The sequence below is a fragment of the Heloderma suspectum genome, chromosome 4, assembly GCF_057233095.1.
Source record: "Heloderma suspectum isolate Gila_16-S chromosome 4, 16-S_ref, whole genome shotgun sequence".
Lineage (NCBI taxonomy): Eukaryota > Metazoa > Chordata > Lepidosauria > Squamata > Helodermatidae > Heloderma > Heloderma suspectum.
The window spans coordinates 72,745,806-72,770,954 of NC_139461.1; the positions used below are offsets into that span (position 1 = coordinate 72,745,806).

General features: G+C 45.2%; 1 protein-coding gene across 1 annotated transcript in view; it reads left to right on the forward strand.

Moving 5' to 3' along the window:
- The first annotated feature begins 13,417 nt into the window (after nt 1–13,417).
- The window catches only part of LOC146347007 (ras-related protein Rab-10-like), a 46,088-nt gene continuing 34,356 nt past the window's right edge, over nt 13,418–25,149 (forward strand). The window contains exon 1 of the mRNA XM_084849618.1: nt 13,418–13,662. Coding sequence (XP_084705744.1) covers nt 13,503–13,662 — 160 coding nt within the window. The 5' untranslated portion in view covers nt 13,418–13,502. The remainder of the gene's footprint in view (nt 13,663–25,149) is intronic.

A 25,149-nucleotide genomic window follows, 5' to 3' on the forward strand; every position in this document is an offset into this window, starting at 1 on the left:
AAGAAAATGGTTATTCGTGGGGGGGGGGGATGTTTAGATGACTTCTTGCAGAATTTGCCAAGACTTCACCCCAAAAGTAAGGAACAAGTGGTTTAATCCCATGAGACAGGGGTCTGCAACTTTGGGGGCAACTTTCAGTGAACCCATTTGAATCCCTTGGGGGCATTCCTTTGTAGCCAAAGAGTCTTCGAGGATTTGCATCTGTAATGAACCTGTGAATAATGAATTAAAGGCGTGAGACTGAAGCCTCTCCTTTTGTGTGTTTGTGAGAGCTTAAGGAAAGAGGGGGCCAAGGGAATCGTGACAGCTTGCCCACAGTTTGAAAGGGCGGCAATCTGACTAGGCTAACTTAGGGAGGGAGGTCCTGCCCCTCGCGTGCTGCTTCCCTGCGTAGCCTCTCACGCATCGCTAACTGGTTCGACCATCTCAGCTCCGCCCCTGACGTTTCCCTCTTAGTTCTGTGTCTCCACCTCGCGTCTCTTAGGTCACAGTCCTCAGGCTCCTCCTCCTGCTGCTCACTGTTTCTCACAGAGGGAGGTAAGGAGGAAGCTTTGTGCCCAGCCATCTGGGAGCTGGTAACCTGAGAAGCACGCCTACCCATATCTGAACTGGCCTGTGAAAAAGCCTCCCCCAGTTCTGGCTGCTCCTCTTCTGAATCTGAGCTGCTAACTATCTCCCTGCGCTCAGAAGCAATCCTGACAACAGACAAATGAGCCCCTCTAAAGTTGCAACCCTTTAGCGCAAAACTTCTTGAGCAAAGACACCCAAGAGCAATATATATATCCTTAAACACATTACTGGCCTGGGGTGTTGGGGATATTCCTAACTCTAGATACCTCATACTGCTTGTTCCTGTGGCAGGCAAATAGCTCAGTGGAAAAGTAGAATGTCCCAGGTTCAAACCTTGGCATCTCCAGTTAGAAGGATCAGGTAGCACATGATAGGGAAAACTTCTGCCTGAGATCCCAGAGAGCCGCTGCCAGTCAGAGTAGGCAATATTGGGCTAGATGGACAAATCGTCTGATCTGGCATAAGGCAGCTTGCTAAGTTCTTCCAAAAATCCTAGCCAATCCATTTTCCTCCCATGAGACAGTGGTGGATTCTTTATTACTATGATATCTGTACTACCACCTTTCAGATCTGAGCATTAAGAAAAAGATAAGAGATCTTCATTATGCATTTTGCAATGGACCCCCCCTTTTTTTCTTTTTTGCTTTCCTGTGCATGCTAGAAATGGAAACCTAGAAATAGTTACCACATTTGTTCATAGAATAAGATAGTAGGGCTGTACACTGGGGAAAAAATCCCTTCGAAACCTCAGATTGACATTGCACAAGGCTTTTATGGCACCATCACCCTACCTCACTCATGGATGTTCAGAGCGGGGTGGGTCATCAACTTGTGACCCTCTTGTAATTCCTGCTTCTGTCATGACCCCAGGTCCGGAGGATCGGTGTTACCCCAAAGAGAACTTTGAGCCCAGTGAGTCACTGGTCACCCCACTCCAGAGAAGTCCCTTGAGAACCCTTGATGCCTCCTCCAGATGCAAGGACTTGTCCCTCCCATTAACCTTGGCATCCAAGAATGACTCTCAAAAACCCTCCCAGGTCCCCCAGCCATGTAGGAGCTATGTAAATGAGCATGGGCCCTTTAAGACTGAAGGCAATACCCAACAGGAGGTGGAGCTTCTGAGAGACCTGAGCTGGCCAGCCTACTTAAGCCCTCAGTTGCTGCTAGTCCCTTGCTGGAATAGCAGCTCCTTTCATGAGGACTGTCACAGCCTAGCAGCTCCTGCGTAGCGCTGTCTGAGGCACTATTAGTCTCTGTCTTGCTGTGCTCCTGTTTACCAGGCATAGCTGCTGACCAAATGTGACCGTTTCCTTGCCAATGGTAACTTCCTGCTACCAGAGCCTCAAGCGCCCAATTGTCCGGCTGTTTCCCTCAGGGTCCAACTCAACCCAGGACAGTCTCTTCCATCATTTCCCTTAATACAGAAAATCTGTTAAGGAGAAAAAGATGGAACAGCCGCACAGCACCTTTGACTGCTAGCACTAGGAGCCCTCCACCCAGAAGCACCCCTCCCCTTCTGCCCAAGGGGACTTGCCCCACCACATAACGCCGCTGTGATAAGCCAGGCTCCTCCTAGGCTCTGAAACAAAGAGTGAGAAGGACCCAACCATCCCCACCCCTTCTGCCTGAAATCCAGCAACACAGGCACAGAGCAGTGGATCTCGCTTTTGTGTCCTTATATGTGAACAGAAGAAGCCAACTGAAATCTATTAATTTCACAACCATTCCCATTGTTTCTAAGCAGATACAAAAGCCACATGGGCAGCAGGACCAGAAGTCTCCAATTGTGCTCCTATGGGCTTTGTTTAACTGCAAACACATACATTTTAATTCTTTCAGTAAACAGTATGCACTTCAAATATATGAAATGGGAGACTTGATTTGAATCAGTCTTTTGAGGGGTAGATTTAGATTAATCCACCCTGCCACTTCACACAGAGGACCGCTCATCTAGGCTGGCAAACACCAGCAAGGGTGTTTCCTATCCCACAGCGATACTTGACCATTTTGCAAACCCCATGGCCCACATCCCTTGCATGGGCCATGGGGTCAGAATATTGTAATTCTAGTGCTGAATCAGGACTAAAGCTAGCAGAGCACTAAAAAAATCGAAGGGGTTGGGGGGAGGTTCGGGAAAGGCTCTTAGGTTTCTAGCACCTTTTTCTTTTATTGGAAGAAACATGGAAAGACTGTCCCCTTGTGGGTAGGAATAAAATGAGAGGGGGGAAAGAATAAGAAACAAGTACAATATTAAGCCTAGGGAATGGGGTGAAAAAGTACATTACAGTTACATGTCTGAAACTAAGCAAGTTTGTGTCTGATTACCAGTTAGATGACAAGTGTGAAGGAGAACTCAAAAGTGAAACTATACAAAAATTTAAAGTTAAAGGCAGCAGAAAATCCCAGTTGCTTTGTTCCTCATATTTTGCTCCTGTTCTTTGTCACTATCTTGCTCCCACTCTTGCAGTCCAAGCTCCAAAACAGACATGATCAAGAATATTTGTGACGACATCTCTCAATGGATGCTTATTACACACACACACACACACACACAAAGGAACCACAGGAGTCTCTGGATTTATCTTTTACCTTGCACCATTTTACTGAACTAAACTGCCTCCCCACAAAGCTGCTGTCTGTCCTGCTAACGAGAGGAGGAAGGGTAAATACAATCATGGTATTTTTGCCCCCAGCAGAGCTAGTAGCCACTTTGGAAGATTTAGACTGCCAAAATGACAGGAAAGGAAGGATTATACACCATCTCTCCAAGCATTGCTGCTCTAAGCAAAATTAGACATGCACACCCCACACATGGTTCCTTTGAAGCAGCATTTTTAACAAGTCAGGTGATCCAATCACATATCTCCTGCATTATATTTGCTTAGGTCCTTAAGGGTCCAATCCTATGCTTGTTTAGACAGAAAAAAAGTCCTACAACTCCTGGCATTCCCCAGCCAGCCCTAAGGTGTCCTTTAACTCACTCTTTTAAAGTTGTGTTTTTCCAGTGTTTTTCCATAAATTTTATACAAAAACAACGGGAAGGAGGGAGTTTAACTCAACCTTTCCCCACTCCCTCTCTGATGGTTAAACTAAATGTGTTACAGGAGAACCATGATCTAAAAAAGAAAACGATAGGAGATCCTAAATACTAAATGCAGCCAAGGACCTCCAAGTCAGATCAGGACTGCACTGCAGGTAGAGGGAGCTGTAACCTTCTCCCTGCATCCCATTTTCCCAATCAAAACTGACTCCCACAACTGCTATTTGCCCTGTGGACAGAGATGATACGGAAGTGCTTGTACATTTGCCCCTGCAGGGCAAATGGGGTCAGAGGGCCCAGAGCAGGAAAATGTTGTTTGGGGAAAGGATGACCACTTAATCACCTCCCACAGCACTGAAGTCCCAATCCATCCCACCAGCCACCACCCTTCGCTGCAGTTACCATTTCAAAAAATCTGCCAGAGATTCAGTCACAGATATCACCGACCATATTATCCAGTTGCACCCTAAAGGCTGAAGCAACCTGTAGTATGTTTCCACAGTTTATACTTACGGAATTGACATGCAAGCCACCTCATGCCTTGCAGGGTACAGTTACACTTTTATAGCACAGCCAAAGTTCAGCACATTTAGTTCCCTTCTTACATGCTGGCAGGAACCTGGCAGAAAGCACATTCCAGAAGTTCCAGCCTGCAGCCACTCTATGTTCAGTGGCTTAAGGTGTGATCCTACGTATTTTTAGACAAAAAAAAGTCCTACGACTCCCAACATCTAGACATGTGTAGGACTGCACCCTTAATAGAGATCAGCCGGTGTGCACTGTGACTTTGCCCTGGTTCCCCAAGTCTCTACTTGGTAACCTTCCTAGACAAAAGCAAGGTTCTTGGAGTCAAGGTGCTCTGAATGGCAGTGAGGCTCAGTTTCTTGGTCACCAGTTTCTTGCAGACTTGTTGCACTTTTAAATGTTCAAATTAAAAAAAAAAGTGTTTTTCCTTTGAACATGAAAAGAGACCCAAATTAGAGGAGAGCCTCTTGACCTTGATGGCAACATCTGTTTTTTCAACCCCCTCAGCCACAGGCTCAGGTTACACACACACATCAAGGATACACCGCAATACTTCATTGTGTGGCCCCAGTTTTCTTTCTATTTCTCACGTTCAGGCATGAGTGCTAATGCCTATGTAGCCTAAATCAGCAGCATCTGTGGACAAGCTAGAAGAATACCAACTTTGGCAGAAGTAAATTAGATGGATGGATGGATGGATGGATGGATGGAAGATATCCTGGGGATGGGGTCAAAAACAGCTCAGTGAAGATTGAGCGTGCTTAGTGGGTATAGAATGTTGACAGACTGGCAGAGGAAGAGAAAACAGGCAGGGGTGGAATGGAGTATCCTGGAAGAGGGCATGGCTGACTAGCTGGAACAGTGAACAGGAGGACTCCACACTACAACATTTTGTTGCAGGTCCCATTTGTGTGTATTAATTTGAATAAAGGAAGAAGAGCCCAACCTCCAGGAGGGATGACTGTAATGCCTTATATGTGGGGCTGCCCTTAAATGGTTCAGAAGCTCCAACTGGTACAGAATTTGACTGTAGGACATTTCTCATCTACAAAAGAGAGTCTTCTTTGTGGTACGGACTGCCCTCCCACAGGAGGTATGCCTGGTGCCAATGTTGTACTCTTTTCAGTGCTAGGTCAAAACCTTTTTATTTGCCTGGGCATTTTAAATTTAAACTTGTATTCCACCCCGCCCCAAGCTGGTTGAAATAGTTTTTAGGCTTCTCCATTTTATTCTATTCATCATTACTTTGTATTTTTTTGTTGAATGTTTGATCTTCATGTACACCACCCTGAAATCTTTGGGATGAAGGTGCAGCTTCATAACATTTAAAAAAATAAATACACACTAAAGTTAGCCACTTGCCCAAAACAACTTCTTTGATGAAAATCACTCACCAGACCAACTGCTGAAACACTATTGTAACATCTGGTGCTGCTGATGGATAGGTAATCAATTTTTTTGTGGGCCGCTGTACATTTTGTATTGTACCTATTTTCAAAACTTGGTTAACTTTTGGAAGATCCTTTTCTTAGGATAGAAAATTATACATTACACCCCTCCCAGGTCTAATATTGTATGAAATATTTGGAGGCAGAAAGTCAGAGAAGAAGACTTTATGGCAAAATAATTACAGTGAAAAGAGAACTTGCTTCAGGAAGTCCCACAAACTGTGTTATGCTTCTGCTTGTCCTATCATTTCACAATACATTTATACCACAAGATTCACTTCCCATTTTCTTTTTACTACAGAGAAGAGCAATTTAGGAAAAGCTTGCAATTTACTAATTGCATGTATTAAACAACCTCCTTAGGCAACATCTTCTGTTCTATGGATCTGGTCCAGCTTGTTCCTTTCTGATATGGCTATAATTACAATATCAAGGAGGGAGCCTCTGTTAGTACTCTCTAAAAATCTGGGTGATGAAAGTATCCCTCCCTCAATGCAGCCTCTCCAAAGATCGTCCTTCCTGTTCTTCTTTGCCAGCTTGTCCATAGAAGCCTCTCCTAGAAGCTCTGATAGCTAAATGAAACTTCCATGTTCAACAGTTACACCTCTCCAGATGCAAGACTGTGGGGACAAAAAATAGGGCAGAACTATTTTTCTCTGCAATGAAATGGCCAGCAGCCCTTCACTTAGCTAATGTGTCCTTCTGACTTGGTAGTAGATCAATGCAGGGCATTTCACTGGCCCTGCCAACCGCCTCTTGTTAGCTCTCTGCCAGCACTCAGAATCTGGCTTTATACCTCTGAGAATGCAGTCAGGAAGGCTTTTTGTCAAATTCTTGTCAGTGAATGCCTGAGCTCCTGTCTTTGGTGTTAGGTGAGAGAGGTAATCAAGATACTCAAAGTAGTTTCTTGAAAAAGAAAACAACTAATTTTTTTGGTAAGACGAATAAAAATGTAAACATCTAGATGTCACAGCATGATCTTTGGAATTCAAGCAGTTAGTTAAAATGCATTCCTTTTCCTTTGTCCCAAACGACTGAACAACAACATGTAGCAGTTTATTACACTATTACTATAGTCCTACCGATAAATATTTTAGCTGTGACATTTCTTTTAAATGTAAATATCCCTTTTCTGTCTAACCCCCCTAATCCTCAATCTCTCTTCCCCTTGCTCTCCCCCATTATTGTTGTTGTCCCCCATAACCCTCATCAACTGCCTATCACAGGAGCCCAAAAAGTACAGCTGACCAAGCCGTTTCTGGCAGCCTGCCAGAACTCCCTGCATCTGCTGCCTGCCACCACCGAAAAAATTGTGGCAGCACTTCCTGGGGTTTCTTATGCTAGCGCTCGCAAGGGAATCCCTTCACTTATCTCGGATCGATAAGGGATGGGTTTTTCTTGCTAGCACTAGGTAGGTATGTGTGTGTGCATATATGTGCAAGCACATGCATATGCATACATGTGCGTATGTGCAGCCCCCTCCCCCACCCAATGCAGCTCCTGGAGCCAAAAAGGTTGTGCACTCCTATCCTATGTACGAATTGCTAACTCATTCTCCAAGTGCTGACATTTATGTAGCCAAAATGGCATCATCCATTCACAAGAGGAAGGTATCGGAAGGCTCGGGGAGAATGCCAAGGCTTGCAGAAGTACAACACCACCACCACCCCTACACAGGCTAATGGGGACTGAGCATAGTCCTCTCAGCATAGAATGCAGGGTGCCTATGGGTGGCAGGGATAGAATGCAGTATCGTGGAAAGGAGCATGTCTGTGAGCTGAATGGAACCCTGAACAGGAACACCCCAAACTGCAACATTTTGTTGCAGGTCCTATTTGTCTTTCCTAATTATCTACTCTGTCAGCATCTGTCTGCTTCCCTCCCACCCTGATTTTAAAAAGAGCTTTCCTGTCTGAGCGCAAAATTACCTCTCCTGTCAATCCAAAGCAAGAGTCCAAGTTAACTCACAACCAAGAATAATCAGTAAAACAACACACAACTGTACAATACATTCAAAACATATGCACAATGCATGTTGCCACATCCTTGGGCCCTGCCAGTAAGGTTCTGGAGGGAGCAATCCTATGGCCTCTAGTTCCCGGAGAACTGACCTCCCCCCCGGCTTCCACACTACCTCGCAGGTAGCATGGAATGGCCCCACGCTCCCTGCTCAGAAAAGGAATGTGGAGCTGCCAATACAGGGTGTTCCTGGGGCATTCTGGGATGGGAAAGGCGGAAATGCCGGGATGACACATCCTATGTGTCATCTGGTAACTTCCTCCCCTGCGCCACCTTCCCGCGGCTAGACAGCTGAAATCGGCTGTCTTCTAGCCGCAAATGCAGGGCAGGAGAAGTGCAGAGGGAATTATCCCCCCTGTGTTTCTCCTGCCCTGCATTGGATAGGCGGTCGCCTCCAAATTAGGAGGCAGCTGCCTATCCCCATAGGATTGTGCCCTAAAGGTATTTGGTTAGCCACTATTGGAAAGACACTGCTGGACTAGATAGAGACACAAGTGACTTGGCCAAGATCAGCAACTGAAGGCAAAACTAGATGTAACACTACAAGATTTGTAATCAGGTTTCCCATTGTTCTTTAGGGTGCAATCCTATGCATGTTTAGACAGAAAAAGACCTATAACTCCCAGCATACCCCAGCCAGTATGCTGTATAAACATGCACAGGATTGTGCCTTTTGACACTGAGTAGGAGAGATGAGGGTGAGGGAAATCTGAATATGATCATGATAACTGTATGTTTACCCCATACTTTTAATAAATAACAGGAGATCTCATCCTGGATCTCGTGATGTTGCATCAAATTTTACTCCAAAGTATATGAACCCCAAACACTGAAGTGGCCCAAATAATTTTCCCTTCCAAAAAATACTTCTTGCGACTTAACATTTGCCACAATGCTATGGAATGCCATGCTCAGAACTGCTCTCCCCATCCCTTGCCCCCATACCCTTCTCATGTTTGCACAGGCAAAAAGGAGAAAATAAATTCAGGCAGCTTCCCCAAGGGATGCTGTGCACATATTACTTCAGCCTCCCCCAACCTGGTGCCTTCCAGATGTGTTACACTGCAACTCCCATGCCTCCCAATGAGCATGGTCCAACATGTCTGGAGGGCACCAGCTTGGGGAAGGCTGCTGTAAGGAAAGGCAGGGACCGAACCTTATGAACCTTTTTCGCACTGGCACTGGTGCCAGCTCCAGCTCAAAGCCTTCAGCTCAGACTGGACATAGAAGCTCTGCTCACAGGCCTATCATCAAGGTCAGTGAGATTGGCAAGCACAAGACACAGGGCCTTTTCAGTGGTGCCTCCGTCTTTCTGGAACTCCCTACCATGGGATGCATGTATAGCCTCCTCTATCGTTGCATTGAAATGGGCCTCAAGTACCTTTTAACTCCCCTTCATGGATCACTGCCTTGTTGTGGCGAAGGGGCTTGCGTAACTCAGTGAAGCCATAAGCTATGCCGTGCAGGGCCACCCAAGACGGACAGGTCATGGCAGAGAGTTCTGACAAAATGTGGTCCACTGGAGAAGGAAATGGCAACCCACTCCAGTATTCTTGCCAAGAAAACCCCATGGAACGTATCACAAGGCTAAAAGAGATGACGCCGGAAGATGAGCCCCTCAGGTCGGAAGGTGTCCAATATGCTACTGGGGAAGAGCAGAGGGTATTTCCAAGTAGCGCCAGAAAGAGTGAAGCGGCTTTGCCAAACCCGAAAGGACACTCAGCTGTAGATGTGTCTGGCGGTGAAAGGAAAATCCGATGCTGTAAAGAACAATATTGTTTAGGAACCTGGAATGTCAGATCAATGAATCAAGGTAAGCTGGAGGTGGTCAAACAGGAGATGGCAAGATTGAACATCGACATCTTGGGAATCAGCGAACTAAAATGGACAGGCATGGGCGAATTTAATTCAGGTGACCATCATATCTACTATTGTGGGCAAGAATCCCTTAGAAGAAATGGAGTAGCACTCATAGTCAACAAAAGGGTGGGAAAAGCAGTACTGGGGTACAATCTTAAAAATGATAGAATGATCTCAGTACGAATCCAAGGCAAACCATTCAACATCACAGTAATTCAAGTCTATGCCCCAGCCACTGAGGCCGAAGAAGCTGAGGTTGATCGGTTCTATGAAGACCTACAACACCTTCTAGAACTAACACCAAAAAAAGATGTCCTCTTCATCATAGGGGATTGGAATGCTAAAGTAGGAAGTCAAGAAATCACCGGGATAACAGGCAGGCATGGCCTTGGTGTACAAAATGAAGCAGGACAAAAGCTAATAGAGTTTTGCCAAGAGAACATGCTGATCATAGCAAACACTCTTTTCCAACAGCACAAGAGGCGACTCTACACATGGACGTCACCAGATGGTCAATATCGAAATCAGATTGATTATGTCCTTTGCAGCCAAAGATGGAGAAGCTCCATACAGTCAGTAAAAACAAGACCTGGAGCTGACTGTGGCTCAGATCATGAGCTGCTTCTTGCAAAAGTTCGGCTTAAATTGAAGAACGTCGGGAAAACCACTAAACCGTTCAGGTATGACCTAAATCATATCCCTGATGAATATACAGTGGAGGTGAGGAATAGATTTCAGGGATTAGACCTGATAGACAGAGTGCCTGAGGAACTATGGACGGAGGTCCGTAACATTGTTCAGGAGGCAGCAACAAAATCCGTCCCAAAGAAAAAGAAATGCAAGAAAGCCAAGTGGCTGTCTGATGAGGCTTTACAAGTAGCTGAGGAAAGAAGGGAAGCGAAAAGCAAGGGAGAAAGGGGAAGATATACCCAACTGAATGCAGAGTTCCAGAGAATAGCAAGGAGAGACAAGAAGGCCTTCTTAAATGAACAATGCAAAGAAATCGAGGAAAACAACAGAATGGGAAAGACTAGAGATCTCTTCAAGAAAATTGGAGATCTCAAGGGAACGTTTTGTGCAAAGACGGGCATGATAAAGGACAAAGAAGGCAGGGACCTAACAGAAGCAGATGAGATGAAGAAGAGGTGGCAAGAATACACAGAAGAACTATACAGGAAAGATCTGAATGTCCCTGATAGCCATGATAGTGCGGTCACTGAACTTGAGCCGGACATCCTCGAGAGTGAAGTCAAGTGGGCCTTAGGAAGCATTAGTAACAACAAAGCTAGCGGAGATGACAGTATTCCAGCTGAGCTATTTAAAATCCTAAAAGATGATGCTGTTAAAGTGCTGCATTCAATATGCCAACAAATCTGGAACACTCAACAGTGGCCACAAGACTGGAAAAGGTCAGTTTACATTCCAATTCCAAAGAAGGGCAACGCCAAAGAGTGTTCAAACTACCGCACAATTGCGCTCATTTCACATGCCAGCAAGGTGATGCTCAAAATCCTAAAAGCTAGGCTTCAGCAGTATGCGAACCGAGAACTACCGGAAGTACAAGCTGGGTTTAGAAGAGGCAGAGGAACTAGAGATCAAATTGCCAACATTCGCTGGATCATGGAGAAAGCAAGAGAATTCCAGAAAAACGTCTATTTCTGCTTCATTCACTACGCTAAAGCCTTTGATTGTGTGGATCACAACAAACTGTGGCAAATTCTTAAAGTGATGGGAGTACCAGACCACCTTACCTGTCTCCTGAGAAACCTGTACGAGGGTCAAGAAGCAACAGTAAGAACCAGAGATGGAACAACCGATTGGTTCAAAATTGGGAAAGGAGTACGACAAGGCTGCATATTGTCACCCTGCTTATTTAACTTATATGCAGAGTACATCATGAGAAATGCCGGGTTGGATGAATCACAGGTCGGAATTAAGATTGCCGGGAGAATTATCAACAACCTCCGATATGCAGACGATACCACCCTAATGGCAGAAAGCGAAGAGGATCTCAAGAGCCTCTTGTTGAGGGTGAAAGAGGAGAGTGCAAAAGCTGGTTTGAAATTCAACATTAAAAAAACGAAGATCATGGCATCTGGCCCTATCACTTCCTGGCATATAGAAGGGGAAGAAATGGAAGCAGTGACAGATTTTACTTTCTTGGGCTCCAAGATCACCGCAGACGGTGACTGTAGCCATGAAATTAAAAGACGCTTGCTCCTTGGGAGGAAAGCTATGGCAAACCTAGACAGCATAGTAAGAAGCAGAGACATCACCTTGCCGACAAAGGTCCGTCTAATCAAAGCTATGGTTTTCCCAGTAGTAACGTATGGCTGTGAGAGCTGGACTATAAGGAAGGCTGAGCGCCGAAGAATTGATGCTTTCGAACTGTGGTGCTGGAGAAGACTCTTACGAGTCCCCTGGACTGCAAGGAGGTCAAATCAGTCCATCCTAAAGGAAATCAACCCTGAGTGCTCATTGGAAGGACAGATACTGAAGCTGAAGCTCCAATATTTTGGCCACCTAATGCGAAGAGAAAACTCCCTGGAAAAGACCCTGATGCTGGGAAAGACTGAAGGCAAAAGGAGAAGGGGACGGCAGAGGATGAGATGGCTAGATAGCATCACAGATGCAATGAATATGAACTTGAGCACGCTCCGGGAGAGAGCACAGGACAGGAAGGCCTGGTGTGCTATGGTCCATGGGGTCACGAAGAGTCGGACACGACTGAACGACTGAACAACAACAACCTTTTAACTCTAATCTGGTCTAGATTGGGATGTTGTAATGATGCTGTTTTAAGCTTAATGTAATTAATATGTGTTTTATATCTTAAATGACTTTTATGATACTGTCTTAAAACTTGTTTGTCTGGTTACATGGTAAGCCAGTTTGTGGAGGCTCCTTCCCTGGAAAAGAAGTATTAAAAACATACTGGTTATTTACATGCATGTTCATTTTTCCCCTGTCCCAACATAATAGGTGTTGACATGCTGTGCACTCCAAGTAAGAAACGACAGGTGGGAGTAACTCCAATGAATTGGACTATTGCTCTCGACTATTACTGTTTTGTGGTGGAGGAGGGGTGGGGGGAGAAAAGTGAAAATATGATGGGATGAGGGAACAGATGAACTGGAGGTGACAGGCGTTAGTGCTCACGGTTCATTAGTCCTGGATGAACAACTCAGAGCTGCAAGATGAAATCTCCATCTCAGGCTTCTGAAACGTGCGAAGGACGTTACTATAGCTATAGTGATGTCAACCAGGCAAGGATTGCCTGCTCTCACCCTGAGAGGTCTCCTGTGCTTAGAACAGGGTAGGCACCATGCTGCCCTCCAGATGTTTGGGGCAACAACTCCCATTCCCCCTGACCATTGGCCATCCTGGCTGGGACTTATGGAAATTGTAGTCCAATACATCTGGAGGACACCAGATTGCCTATCCCTTGGTTTATCATCTGCACGATAGGAAGTGATTTCCAGCTCTTCCAGACTGTGTTGGGGGTGGGTGGGTGAGGGAACTTCACCAGTTGAATTTCTGCACAATGAAGAGTAGCACTATTAAAGGAAGCCCTTCGGGGGCGTGGGGAGAAACAATTTACCATTAGTCAGTCAGAAAAAGGAGTTAGGCAGCTCGCCAAATCCACAGAGGGTATAGAGCGGCCTTCCCCAACCTGGTGCGCTCCAAACGTTTTGGACTTCAGCTCCCATCAGCCCCAGCCAGCACGGCCAATGGCCAGGAATGCTGACAGCTGTCGTCCAAAGCCTCTGGAGGGACCCCGGCGGGGGAAGGCTGGGGCTCAGGAACCGGAGCCGTCGCCTCCAGGCCCAAACGCGAGGAAGAGCGCGAGCGAGCCAGCGGGCGCGCGCCCAGGCTGCGGCTGCCGCTTCCGTAAACTCCGGGCCGCGCTGCAGGGAGGGCGGAACCCGGCGCTGGAAGGGCGGCCCGCGTCTCTGGAGGGGAAGAGCGATGCCGCCCGAGCGGGCAAGTTTCGGTTCCCTCCGGGCCCGGGAGCGGCGGCCACCTCTCGCCGCCGGCCCATGGCTCAGCAGCCGGGAGCCTGTGGGGCGCAGAAGGCGCTGCTGGCCAAGATCGTGATGGCCGGCGACTCCTGCGTGGGGAAAACGTCTATCCTGAGGCGATACACCGAGCTCTGCCCAGCCACGCTGTCGGCGCCCGCTTCTTACATCGCCACCGTCGGTGAGTGAGAGAAGTGCGTGTCCCGCCAGCGCCCGCTCGCGTTCTGCGTGTCTCTCTTTGACATGCTCTCAGTTCCCCCAAGCGCCGTGTTCTGAATGCCCCCCATTTCCTTGTATAATAAGATCAAAAAACCAGTATTTGCTGAGACGTCTTGGTTTAACGTGGTGGCGTGTAGAGTCTTCCAAGCGCCGCAGGCTTCTACAAGGAACTTCCAAGTCTGCCCGAAAATCTCTGTGAAGCTTTAAAACGTCCATACTAACATTTTGCAGCTCAGCTGTTAGCAATGGAAGTTATTCCCATAAGTTCTGCCTCACGCACATTGACAAATATCAAATCCCTCTTCTGTGACGCCTTTTGCACAACCCCTTAGTTCCATGCCTTTCCCAACCTGGTATCCTCATGTGTTGGACTACAACTCCCAGCTAGCACATCTGTCCAAGACATCTGAAGGGCACTGGAGGTTGGCGAAAGTTGCCCTACTGTAACTATGTGGAACTGAGGCTCCAGTCCAACACAGATTGTCCTGGGAGTAAGCCCATTGAACACAGGAAGTTTTACTGTTGAGTAAACGTGCACTGGCTTATACTGTGAGGTAGTCCCTTATGCTTTCCTGCCCCCACTTCCCTCCCCTCTTCCGTTGTTCCCCACATCGAAGTTTAGACTATAAGCTCTTTGGGGGCAGGGGTATGATCAACTCAAGATACTGTCCACCCATTCTAACCGGTTCAGATGTAGGGAGCTCTCCCTCAGAAAGGGGACCTACCAGAGCTCATCTGTTCATAGGCATTCAGAAAGCTGTGCAGGCTTCTCTGGTTGGAAAGGCATTTCATTATTTGCATATTAATAATACAGTGTCATCAGTGTACATAAAGACAAGAAAAAGCCTTCTACCACCTTAAAGACAAATTTGTTGTGGTATAAGCTTTTGTGGACTAGAGATGCATGAAGTGTTATCCTGTGTTACAGGATATATATACATGGTGGGGGTGGGTTTGTAAACAGTGAGATACATTCAGTGATAATTACCTTATTAACAGTGGCCATTTGTAAAACAGTTGTTTGATAACTTGTATTGATGATCTGATGAACACATGGAGTGTGATTTTTTTTTTAATCACTATTTAAGCCACATGAGAGAGAGTTGAACCTCTTAGGGCGCAATCCTATGGCTGCTAGACAGCCATAGGATTTTTTGTTTTCTGGGAACTGACCTTGGAGCCAGTGCTCTGAGGTTGGTTCCCAGAAAACTGGCTCCTCTCTCCTGCTGACTCGTAGGTAGCATGGTTCATCCCTGGCTCTGCACTCATAAGAGCAGTGTGGAGTGGAGGGAAAGGGGGCATTCTTGGGGGCTGGGAGGGGACAGCAGAAGTGCCGTTCGACACTTCCTATGCGCCATCCGGCCTTCCCCCTCTCCAAGGTGGCCCAGCTAGACAGCCGAAATCTGCTGTCTAGTCGCAAATGAAGGGCAGCCAGAGTGCAGAGGAGGAGATCCCTTCCACGTTCCGCCCACCCTACCTTGGATAATCAGTTGCCTCCGAGTTTGGAAGCAGCCGACTATCCCCGTAGGATTGTGCCCTTAATGAATTGTAGTTCAGCTGTTTCACACTGCAGTCTGTTTTGATGTTCCTTTGCTCCAGAATGGCTGCTTAGAACATAAGAACATAGGAAGCTGCCTTATAGTGATCTCAGACCACTGGCATAAGCTTTTGTGGCCTAGAGATGCATGCAGTGTTATCCTGAGTTACAAGTGATTATATACACGTGCTTGGGGGGTGGGGGTGGGATTGTAAACAGTGAGGTTAGAAGGAAATGAAACGGTGGACTTCCAGCCACTGGAACGCAAATGGCGTCCTCTATGCAGATGCCATTTGCATCCCTATTCTTTGCAGAAATCAGCTACATAAAAGATTTACGTAGCCTATTACTTGTAGAACAGGGACGCAAATAGCGTCTGCATAGCAGACGCCATTTGTGTTCCAGCAGCCGGAAGTCCGCCAGCAGCCGGAGCTGGCCAGCACCTTTGCAGACTCGCTGCAGAGTGGAGCCAGCTGGGGCCAGCAAGGATTCCAGGGGGGGAGGGACGTATCGCCTCCCCCCCCCCCGCAGACCCAAGGTGAGGGGGTTTCGCACACCCCTGCGGCCAGGTTGCTGACAGGCTATGAACTGGTACCAGTCCGCAGCCCGGGGGTTGGGGACCCCTGATCTATGGGACACAATCCAACACAGAGTTGGCCATGTTTAAGCTTATTGATTTCAGTTGACTAAGGCTACAATCCTGTACCCACTTACATGGGAATAAGCCCCATTGAACTCAGTGGGGATTACTTGTGAGTAGACACAGATAGGATTGTGCTGTAAGTGTGCTTAATTCTGTGGTGGATTGTGGCCATGAGTATTATTTTTTCTTTTTTGTATCATTGTGTTTGTCATATTGAGAATCATCTTGATTCCTCTTTTTTTTTAAGTGGCATATGAATATATAAATCAAATAAGTACTGAAAACGTATATATATTAAAATTATACTGAAAAATCCACTTGTATGCTGAGTATAGTAGTAGTTCGGACATCCTTCAGTCTCACTGATTTCCATTCGATTCTTCAAACTGAATAAAAGCATCAGAATCTTTATGAGAGGTAGATGAGTTAAGGCTAGATTCTGTCAATCCAATGTAAATATGCTAACAAAGCTCTGCTCTTTATAGCCAACCCCATCTGGAAGTTTACCGTTTAAAGCAGCTGCCATCAGACCATTGATTCTGAGAAGGCAAGTAGCCTCTCCCTCTGGGAGTGAGGGAAGAGGGAACAGGCCCATTCTCTGTGAAAAAGAATAATCGGAAAGAATTGGCAGCCAGTTCTGTGATGGGAGGGAGAACAGAAGAATTATTGAAAACCAGTTGGTGCCTTTGTAAAGGTAATAAATAATATTGTGAAACCATAGTGAAGAAAAGCAGAAGCAAAAGGTACTATAATTAATTGTGGAGAGTACTTCCACTGTGTAGACTGAGCCTGCTTGATTATCTTCTCAGACACGTGTCCATGTCAGGCTCAGAATGTGGGTGTCACACTGGCTAAGAGAATGCATGACCAAATCATACAGCTGCTTAGGGCCTGACCAGCCAGATGACTGGGCTGTGTTTGAATCATTTTTCACAAGCACAGATCATAATTCTATGTGCCACTGCTTGACTTACATTAGGAAGGTTTGCAGCATCATGCATATCTGCAGTTTGTATGCAAGCCAGACTATGCAGACACAACCCTTTCACCACAAGCACAACACAATCCAGTTAGGAAAAAAAATAAAAAATGCCTGGTCATGTATAGAATGTTCATATAAATTGGCCAAGCAGGTTGATTTGCATGTCTCATTTTTTGAGTTCATATTTGGTCTGTGCTTCTGGCCTGGTTTGCATGTCACAACAAACCAGTTTTGTGTATGTGTGAATGAGCAACAGTGCTGGTGCACGCTTCCTGATTGCTCTCGCTGCAAGCGGGAACAGGTTGTTTGTCATTACATATGAACCAGGAACTCTGACTTGTTTCTCCCCCAACAAGCCAGAGAAATAACCTATGGCTTGTTTTTGAGTTATTTCTCTGGCTTCTTGAGGGATAGACAAGCCAGAGTTCCTGCTTTGTACATCATGACGAACAACCAAGGGATGGAGCATCCCTGCATTGTTAGCTTCTCCTGGTTGCACTGAGCAGTGTGCACCAGCATGCTTGCCCATTCATAACAACCCACGGTTTAAACAAAACCTGGGATGTTGCAGTGTGCAAATTGGGCCACTTTCTCACCAGCCCTGCTTGTGTATCAAGAAGCAATATTCTAATGCTCAACCAAATGCACAGATCCCAATTTACCGTTTCAGTTTTGGTGGTATTAATACTTTATTGGATATTAAAAGGAGATTAACAAAAATGTCAATACTGCAATTGGAGACAACAAAAGATAACAGTTTTGACATCTCTGGATATTCAAGTGACCTGATTCCCCTACCAAATCAATATTCCCCAGATGCACACAGTTTTGAGAAAAACAAAAAGGGTGGTGGTTGTTTTTTTTAACATAATAGGAAAATAACAAATTAAAGGGAAAAAAAGAAAAGGGGAAGGGAGGCTTTTTGTGCAAGGGTGAGACTCCAGCAGAAGATTAATAATCAATTTGAGAACAATTCTAGAAAAGGTTATAAAATTGCATTACATTTATCTGATTTATCCTCCCTGTAATACATGATTCATTCTTTAATGGACAGGTCTAAAAGGTCTTCAACCCAATTTTCAATTAGAAGCATGGAATGTGATTTCTAGAACTATAAAATAATACTCTTGTAGCAAAGTGATGCTCCGATGTCCTGAAAGAAGGTTATTAAGTAAGTGTTCTAGCTTTAGGAACAAAACTAAATTAATTCTATCCTTGACATCTCTCCAAGAGGACTCGCTAATATGGCACTTCACTTGCAATCTGTGTGCATGATAACATGCTCAAACTATAGCACTTCTCCAAGTATATATTCATCTGGGTTGCACAAGTTCCTGTGATTAATTAAAAGGCTTCCCTGGGAGTGGATGGGTGATAAAAAATAAAAATAAGAACATCCTGTCACAAGGCATAGAGTAGACCAGCCTTCCCCAACCTGATGCCCTCCAGACGTTTTGGATTTCAGTTCAGCTCTAGCCAACATGCCTAATGGTCAAGAATTTGGGAAGTTCTGGAGCAAAATGTCTGGAGAGCACCAGACTGAGGAAGACTGGAGCAGACTATGGGGCTGTGTACTATTGGCAAGCAGAAGCCTGGGTGGTAGCCAAATGGAGAGTCTAAGGATTAGGAAATTGGGTGAAGCAGGGACCCAAAGTGAAGGGGGACTGGAGGAATGGGTTCAGAGTAGTGGGGTGATCTTCAGGTATATGGACTTGAGGAAAGGAGGGCTAAGGGCAATAAGGCTAGGAAAAATCTCACACAGGGCTTATAGACAGAGATGGATGTGTGCATGAACAGATAAGGGCATGATGGACAAAGAGGTAATAAGGGCAGAGGTTGGGCAAAAGCATTGTGTTCCTGATACTGATTTGAACTAATCAGCCAAACTTTAGCTGCAGATCTGTGGTGTAAATATGATTGTAGGCTATCAAATGCTAACATCAGGAATTTAACTGAGTATTTTTAATTTTGAACAAGTGGAAAATATTCATTTTTCATCTTTAAGCTTCTGTTTAATAAAATTTAGTGTAAATTTTTCATACTTTCATTCTGTCTAAACCCCATTATGAGTTGGCTTGCGCTAAAATGCAGCTTGTTCTCAAGGAGAACTTTACCTAGATTGAGGAATATCTTAAGAGCCAAATTGTGCATTACTTTGTATCTGTTTATCTGAGCAGTGTAGCATGTGAGTAGGACACGGATCTCAGCCACAGCAGTTCCATGTCTCATGGGGGGAGGGGGTAATTGCAGCTTCAAAGAGCATGAAAGTTCCTGTGGCTGAAATCCATCTACTTCTGGCTCACATGTTGCACTGCTCACACAAGTAGACCCTGTGTGAAAGAAAAGCAGCAGATAGAATAAATGTGAACTGGCTCTTATTCTTCATATAGTTTCAAATCAATACGGAGAAAGAATAGTATAGTTTGATCATCACAAACTGAGACCCATGATGCTAAAAAGCACCTTTAAAATTATAGCTGGTAACCAGTCTTGTAATAGCAAATCCTTGCCATGTTTTAAAATAACTGAATTTTGTGTTGACAGCAAGGTTGCTCTCAATAACATTGTTCGGCTACATGTCAATGCTAGTGAAATGCCCATCAAGTAGCAGAGAGCCTGTGATTTGGAGGGCCCCTGCAGGACAGGGAGGCGGTGCTACTCCCCAAAGCCCCTGACAGCGGCTTACTCAGTGGTATGTGGGATCTTGACTGGCAGTTGTCATTCCCCCTCAGTTGGCATGCAGCAGCTGCCTGCCCAACAAACATATAGCCGGCTGCTGCTATTGCGACTCAAATGAAAGAGGAAGAAGGCGGGAGACAGCACCAATTCTGCCAGGCCAAGGGCAATATGTTTGCCTTGGGCAAAGAGCTCCCTCTCTCTGCCCAAGCTGAGCTACCTAAGCTGTTGCCATCAGAGGCTGTCAAGAGCAATACATGCCCTGCTGCTCTTGACATGCTGTAACAGAGGTTGCTCAGTGGGGCTCCCTTCCATGGTGAAAGAAAAACACCCATATAGAATCTAACCAAAGTTAGGAGGATCAGCCCCACCTGGTCCATTCTGAGTGGAGAAGGAGACCTCCCTCTCTCAGTGCCTGCACTGATCTGGAAGAACAGGTAAGGGAAGGTTGGGCTTGGGATTGAGCACAAGGTGGGGATGATCTTGGAGTACTAGGCCTATTCCATCCAGTAGTGCCATTAAGTAACTTTAGACTCTAGACTTGATGGTCTTATGGGGGAGCAGGGGGGAAGTGAGACCACTGCTGAGTGGGACCTTGGGCTTCTTCCCCCAAATCCTTCCCTGATGGCACCACTGAGTCTACTCCTCTGTGGTGCATCACTCCAGTCCTGTCATCTGTATAGCATTACCCTTTCTCTTGGTTCTGCTGGAGCATGACCAAAAGATTGTTTGTGAGATATATAAAAAATAATGAAATGAGTTCATTTGGATTTGAAATGAAAGGACACAAACAAGCAGTATTTTCATTAAATGCAACTGGAATGGTTATAACTGAGCAAGCATTTCAGTGTAAAGGACATAAAAATCAGAATGTTTCATACTGTAAAGTAATCATATTGGTAATATCATCCAAAGCTAATTCTTCAAGGTTTTAGATATAGCAGCTTTGTGCATGCTTTCCACTGAGCTAGGCTTTTCAGCTAGACTTGATGTTTAAAAGCCCTATTATGTGACGAGGTTTAAAATCCTCTTTCCAAATTGTTTTCCAGCTAAGACATAGCTAAGACTGGGTGTGCGTGGGAGAAAATCTGCAGATTGGCTACACGGCAATGCACAACCAATGTAAAAACCATCTGCATCATGTACATCTGTTGTGTGTCAGCTACATAGCACTGTACAACCAAGTTGCAGAATGTACACTAGACTGAAACAGTGGCTGGTGTGATTGTGATGCTCGCATCAGCATGGTGTCAGGATCAGTGTTTGTGCCGGGTTGTCCAATGTGGTGCTATTTATGAATTTTAAAAGAATACTGAACTCCGGGAGTCTTCGTCATCCCTCTTTCTGCCACAGGGGAGAGAAATGAAGAGATTTTACTGAGACTGGTAGTGGTCAAAGCTGTGATTCCTTTACGGGGGAAAGATAGTCTATGGTTGTTGCATTCTCTCTCTTTTCTTGCAGATAAGAGCATGGACCATAACATGTCATTGCCATAGCCTGTTACTATGTTCCCCTAGCGGGAAAATGCTGTGTAGTGCTATGGCGGCTGCTATTTTTGGCCAGGAATGGGTAGACAGCAGGTGGTACAGTCAGGCAATTGCATTTAACACTTGTCTGTTTGTGGCAACAGCATGGGGTGGGGGTGGACTCCAGAATTTCTACCTGTCCCACATGAGCAGGCATGTGTCAAATTGTATGGCTGGGGTTATCCTGATTTTTGCTTAATCTATAGATGAATTATTAAGGATTAGATAGGAATTCGGTGTGCCTAGTTAGTAAACCCTCTCCCTCTAGGTGCAAGCTTTTATGGTACTGCACAAACAAGAGTGTATTGCAGTTGTGCAGCCTTGTGTGAATGCAGCCAAAACACATCGCAGGAGCTCGCACCCAACCAAAAAAGCTGTACCTTTGGGCAGAAGGCATATCAGACCTCTTAGGGTGCATCGGTTCTAATTCCCACACCAAATTTCCACTCTATTCCCCCACAGTATATGTAGGGATGTCTTCACTGTGGGCGGAATGTGCCCCGTCTCTTTTGCTCAGGGAAAAAGGACTCCAGAGTGACATAGATAATATGGTAAAATGCCATTTCTTAGTGCTTAAAGGTTTGTGTCTCAGAGTTTGGGCACTTCAGATCCTGCTCACAACCCCAGCATTATAGTTGCTAGTGATATTGGGAGGGTTGCAGCTGTGGATAGTAGCAATTAGTTGTTCAAGATTTGCTTTTCTTAAAAAAGAAAAAAAATGCATTCACAGTAAATTTTCATTGAAAGCACTTTATTCAGCACTTAAACTCTCAGGGATGGTTGCCCTTCTTCCTCTTCAATTATGCAGTTTTTGTGAATTATAAGCAGCTATAGTTTTCTAATTAAACTTATACGGATCATAAGGCAGACTCATCACATTGAGAATAGCAGACTATAAAGAATAACTGTTTTTGTTTAAACAATGGCACCTCATTGAACACCAGGGGAAAAGTTTATGGGGGGAAAAAAGATTTGCATGTCCAAGTGAACATAGAGATGCCTCCCCAAATACATTTTGAAAGAGTTACATGACATATCTTCTTTCAGTGGGTTTCACAGTAGTGCTCTGGGTATTGTGTACAAAATACGTACAGAGATCTCAGAACCTTTAAAGGCACAAACTTAAGTTTCGGGGTAGTGGGAGCAAGTCCATAAGAGAGCTCCTTACATTTTTTTGTCGAAATAAAGGCAAGATTTTTACCCTTTGATTAGAGCTCTTGCTAAATATAAAAAGGTGAAATAAATAGATATTTATGCATTTGTTTCATTCATATCCTACCTTCCATCATAGGACAGTGTGTAGTTCCCAGGGAGCCCCCTATCCAGCCACCGACAAGGCTCAGACTTGGCTCACTTCAGCATGCTTGCTGCATCCCATACCTTCAGCTGGGATTAAAAGGAATGTTCTTTCTATTTGCTTTGTGGCAAAACTGAAATACGTTCTTAAACTGGATTTGATTCCTACAGTTCTCAGATGATTTCACAATTACTTATAAGCAGATTACCCTTTTAACTACTTCAACCTTGATTTATTCATCACATGCCATATGCTGGGGTAGGCAGAAAGTAGATCTCCAGATCACCTCCCAGAAGCCCCTGCCAGCATGGCTAATGGTCAGGAATGCTGCGAGTTGAAGTCCAAAACATCTGAAGATCTACTTTCTGGCCACGTGTACGATAAGCAATGCATAACTGTCTTTCACCATTGGTTCACCACCAAAAGGCTGCAAAACTATCCATGGTGCACAAGCAATATTTACTTGTTTCTTTCTCCTTGACTCTAGAATTCAGCTCCCAAGGCTTCTTCAGTTTCCCTTAGCACTCGGCTGCCCGGTCTCAGGGGAAGGCACCTGTGTGTGCGCATGCGTGTGCCAACTTGGGGCTCCCAGCACTCAGGCTTTAGCTCCTGCACCACACTGCAAACCTAGCAGACAGAACTCTGCTTTGAGGGCACCATCTAGGCTGTAATACCAGCTGGCTGTGGAAGGGCCAGTCCCTGCTTACCAGCCCCATAAAGCCCTGACCTCAGAGCTCGCTCCTCAATCTGAGCAACCTGCCCCTGCGAAGACATTGTCTTATCTCCTGCCCTCCTTCCCTAATTGCTGCCTTGGATCTTGACCCCTGCCTTGTTACCTGCTTGCCTCTGGCCCTCTCGACTCTTTCTTGCTTCCTTGAAACTTGGACCATAGACTGGTTTATGGCCCAATTGGATCAGCAGCCAGCTTCCCACCTCGTTTCTGGACCCTGGCTGCCTGGGACCCAGCCCTTTCTCTGGGTTTACACTTCAGCTTTGTAAGATCTCTTACACCTCTGCCTCTTCCCGCCCTCTGTGCTACCGGAATAGATCAGCGAGTGGCATCAAGCGAGATACTCCCTTCTTCAACCTTTTGACCTCTCTGTCTGGCCTATCTGGGGAGGCCCCAGTAGTACTCAAGTATGTGCTTTCTACAGGCTGTCCCTGTGGGTAATTGTACCCCTGGCCACCTACAGCCTGTATGTATGAACCTGGACAACAATCACAGTGCGTGGGCTGTGAATATGCTAGCTGTATAAATGAATACGTGCATAGTTGAAAATGTTCATAAATTAGAGATGCGGTATCGCAAGCCTATGGGTCGAAGTGGAGTCTGCCCAAACTTTGGACAGTATCCAGTGTTTCCTGGTCACCAGCGGGACACACCGCTAATGCGATGAGGAGCTAGCAGTTCGTAAAGCAACTGGAAACGAGTGGAGCAGGATTGGGGCAGGTCAGTGGAGCTTGCAGAAGGGAGTGCCGCTGACCTATCCATATCTGGAAACACATTTCTGCTCATTTCCAGGGTTGCTTTAGGCAGCACCAATTCCCATTTTGCATAGCAGTGGGTCCTGCTGGCGCAACAGGATGAGCGGAAGTGCAGAGGCAGTATTGGATACTTCCCAGAATGTTGACTATAAGTTGGAAAATAAAAGCAGAAAACTTGAGGGGGCAGTGGAATGGCTTTCTTAAACACCTCACAGCTTATACCACAAGCCTTTTAGTATCCAAGAGGTGTGCATAAGTAACTGTCTGGCTGGAACCCTGAACAGGAGCACTCCTGAGGAGGTGAGAATACACTGCAATACTTTGTTGCAGGTCCTGCTTGTATATAACAGATCAGCGTAGCTTAAAAAGTCTGCCTGTCCCGGGAGGCCTTAAGGGTACCAAGTTCTTTCCTGGGCTGGGAACCAACCACATCACAGTATGGTCATAACAAAAGGAATGCCAAATGATCATAGAAGTCTGAAAATGTTTCTTACAATTGGATTTGGATAGTTGCATACCATACACATAATAATAAGAAGAAGCCTGGATGAAAATACAGGCAAATACAATGTGACATTTATCTGAGTAGTAATTGTAGCTTTTTTATTATGATCCTATAAAACAATGGCTTAATGTTATCAACAGTACAGTGGGTTTTGGCCCTGCATTTCTCTCCGCCCTCCCCCACCAGCCTTGTCCATTTGTGAAATTTGTTTGAAATTTTATATAAAGCTGTGAACAAGTCATGCATGCAATGCTTATTGACTGCTGTTTTTCACTAACATTCATTGACCTTTTAGGTCAATAAATGTAAAGTTGATTTAAGAAGTCAATATGCCTTATTTTAATTTAGATTAAATTTTTGTCTGATTCAGCACTCTTTAGTTGTCTTTTTATAAATAAAATGCTCATGTCAATTTATTATTAAAATTTATGTCAAATATAAAATGTTTTCCTGTAGGACTGGAAATCCCCAGCTGAGTTATTATTTTTTAAGCATTTCCAGCTCAGTGTTTTGAAGGTGACCTTTCTGTACCCTACTACGTTTCATGCCCCTTTCAGATGCTGTAGGAGCTTCTGTACAAAAGGTATACAAACATCAAATTGTATAGCTAGTTCTGTGTGATCAGAGGGAATGTTTTTCCCCACTCTGATTTGGTTTATAGATCATTTTGTGTGGGCATATCAATGTGTTTGGCTTAAGTGATATTAATTAAATCTCATTTTTCATTTCATAAAATAAATCCGATGATTAATTATTTTATATGTCTCTTCCATTGAAGCTTTAGTGAGATTTCATCAC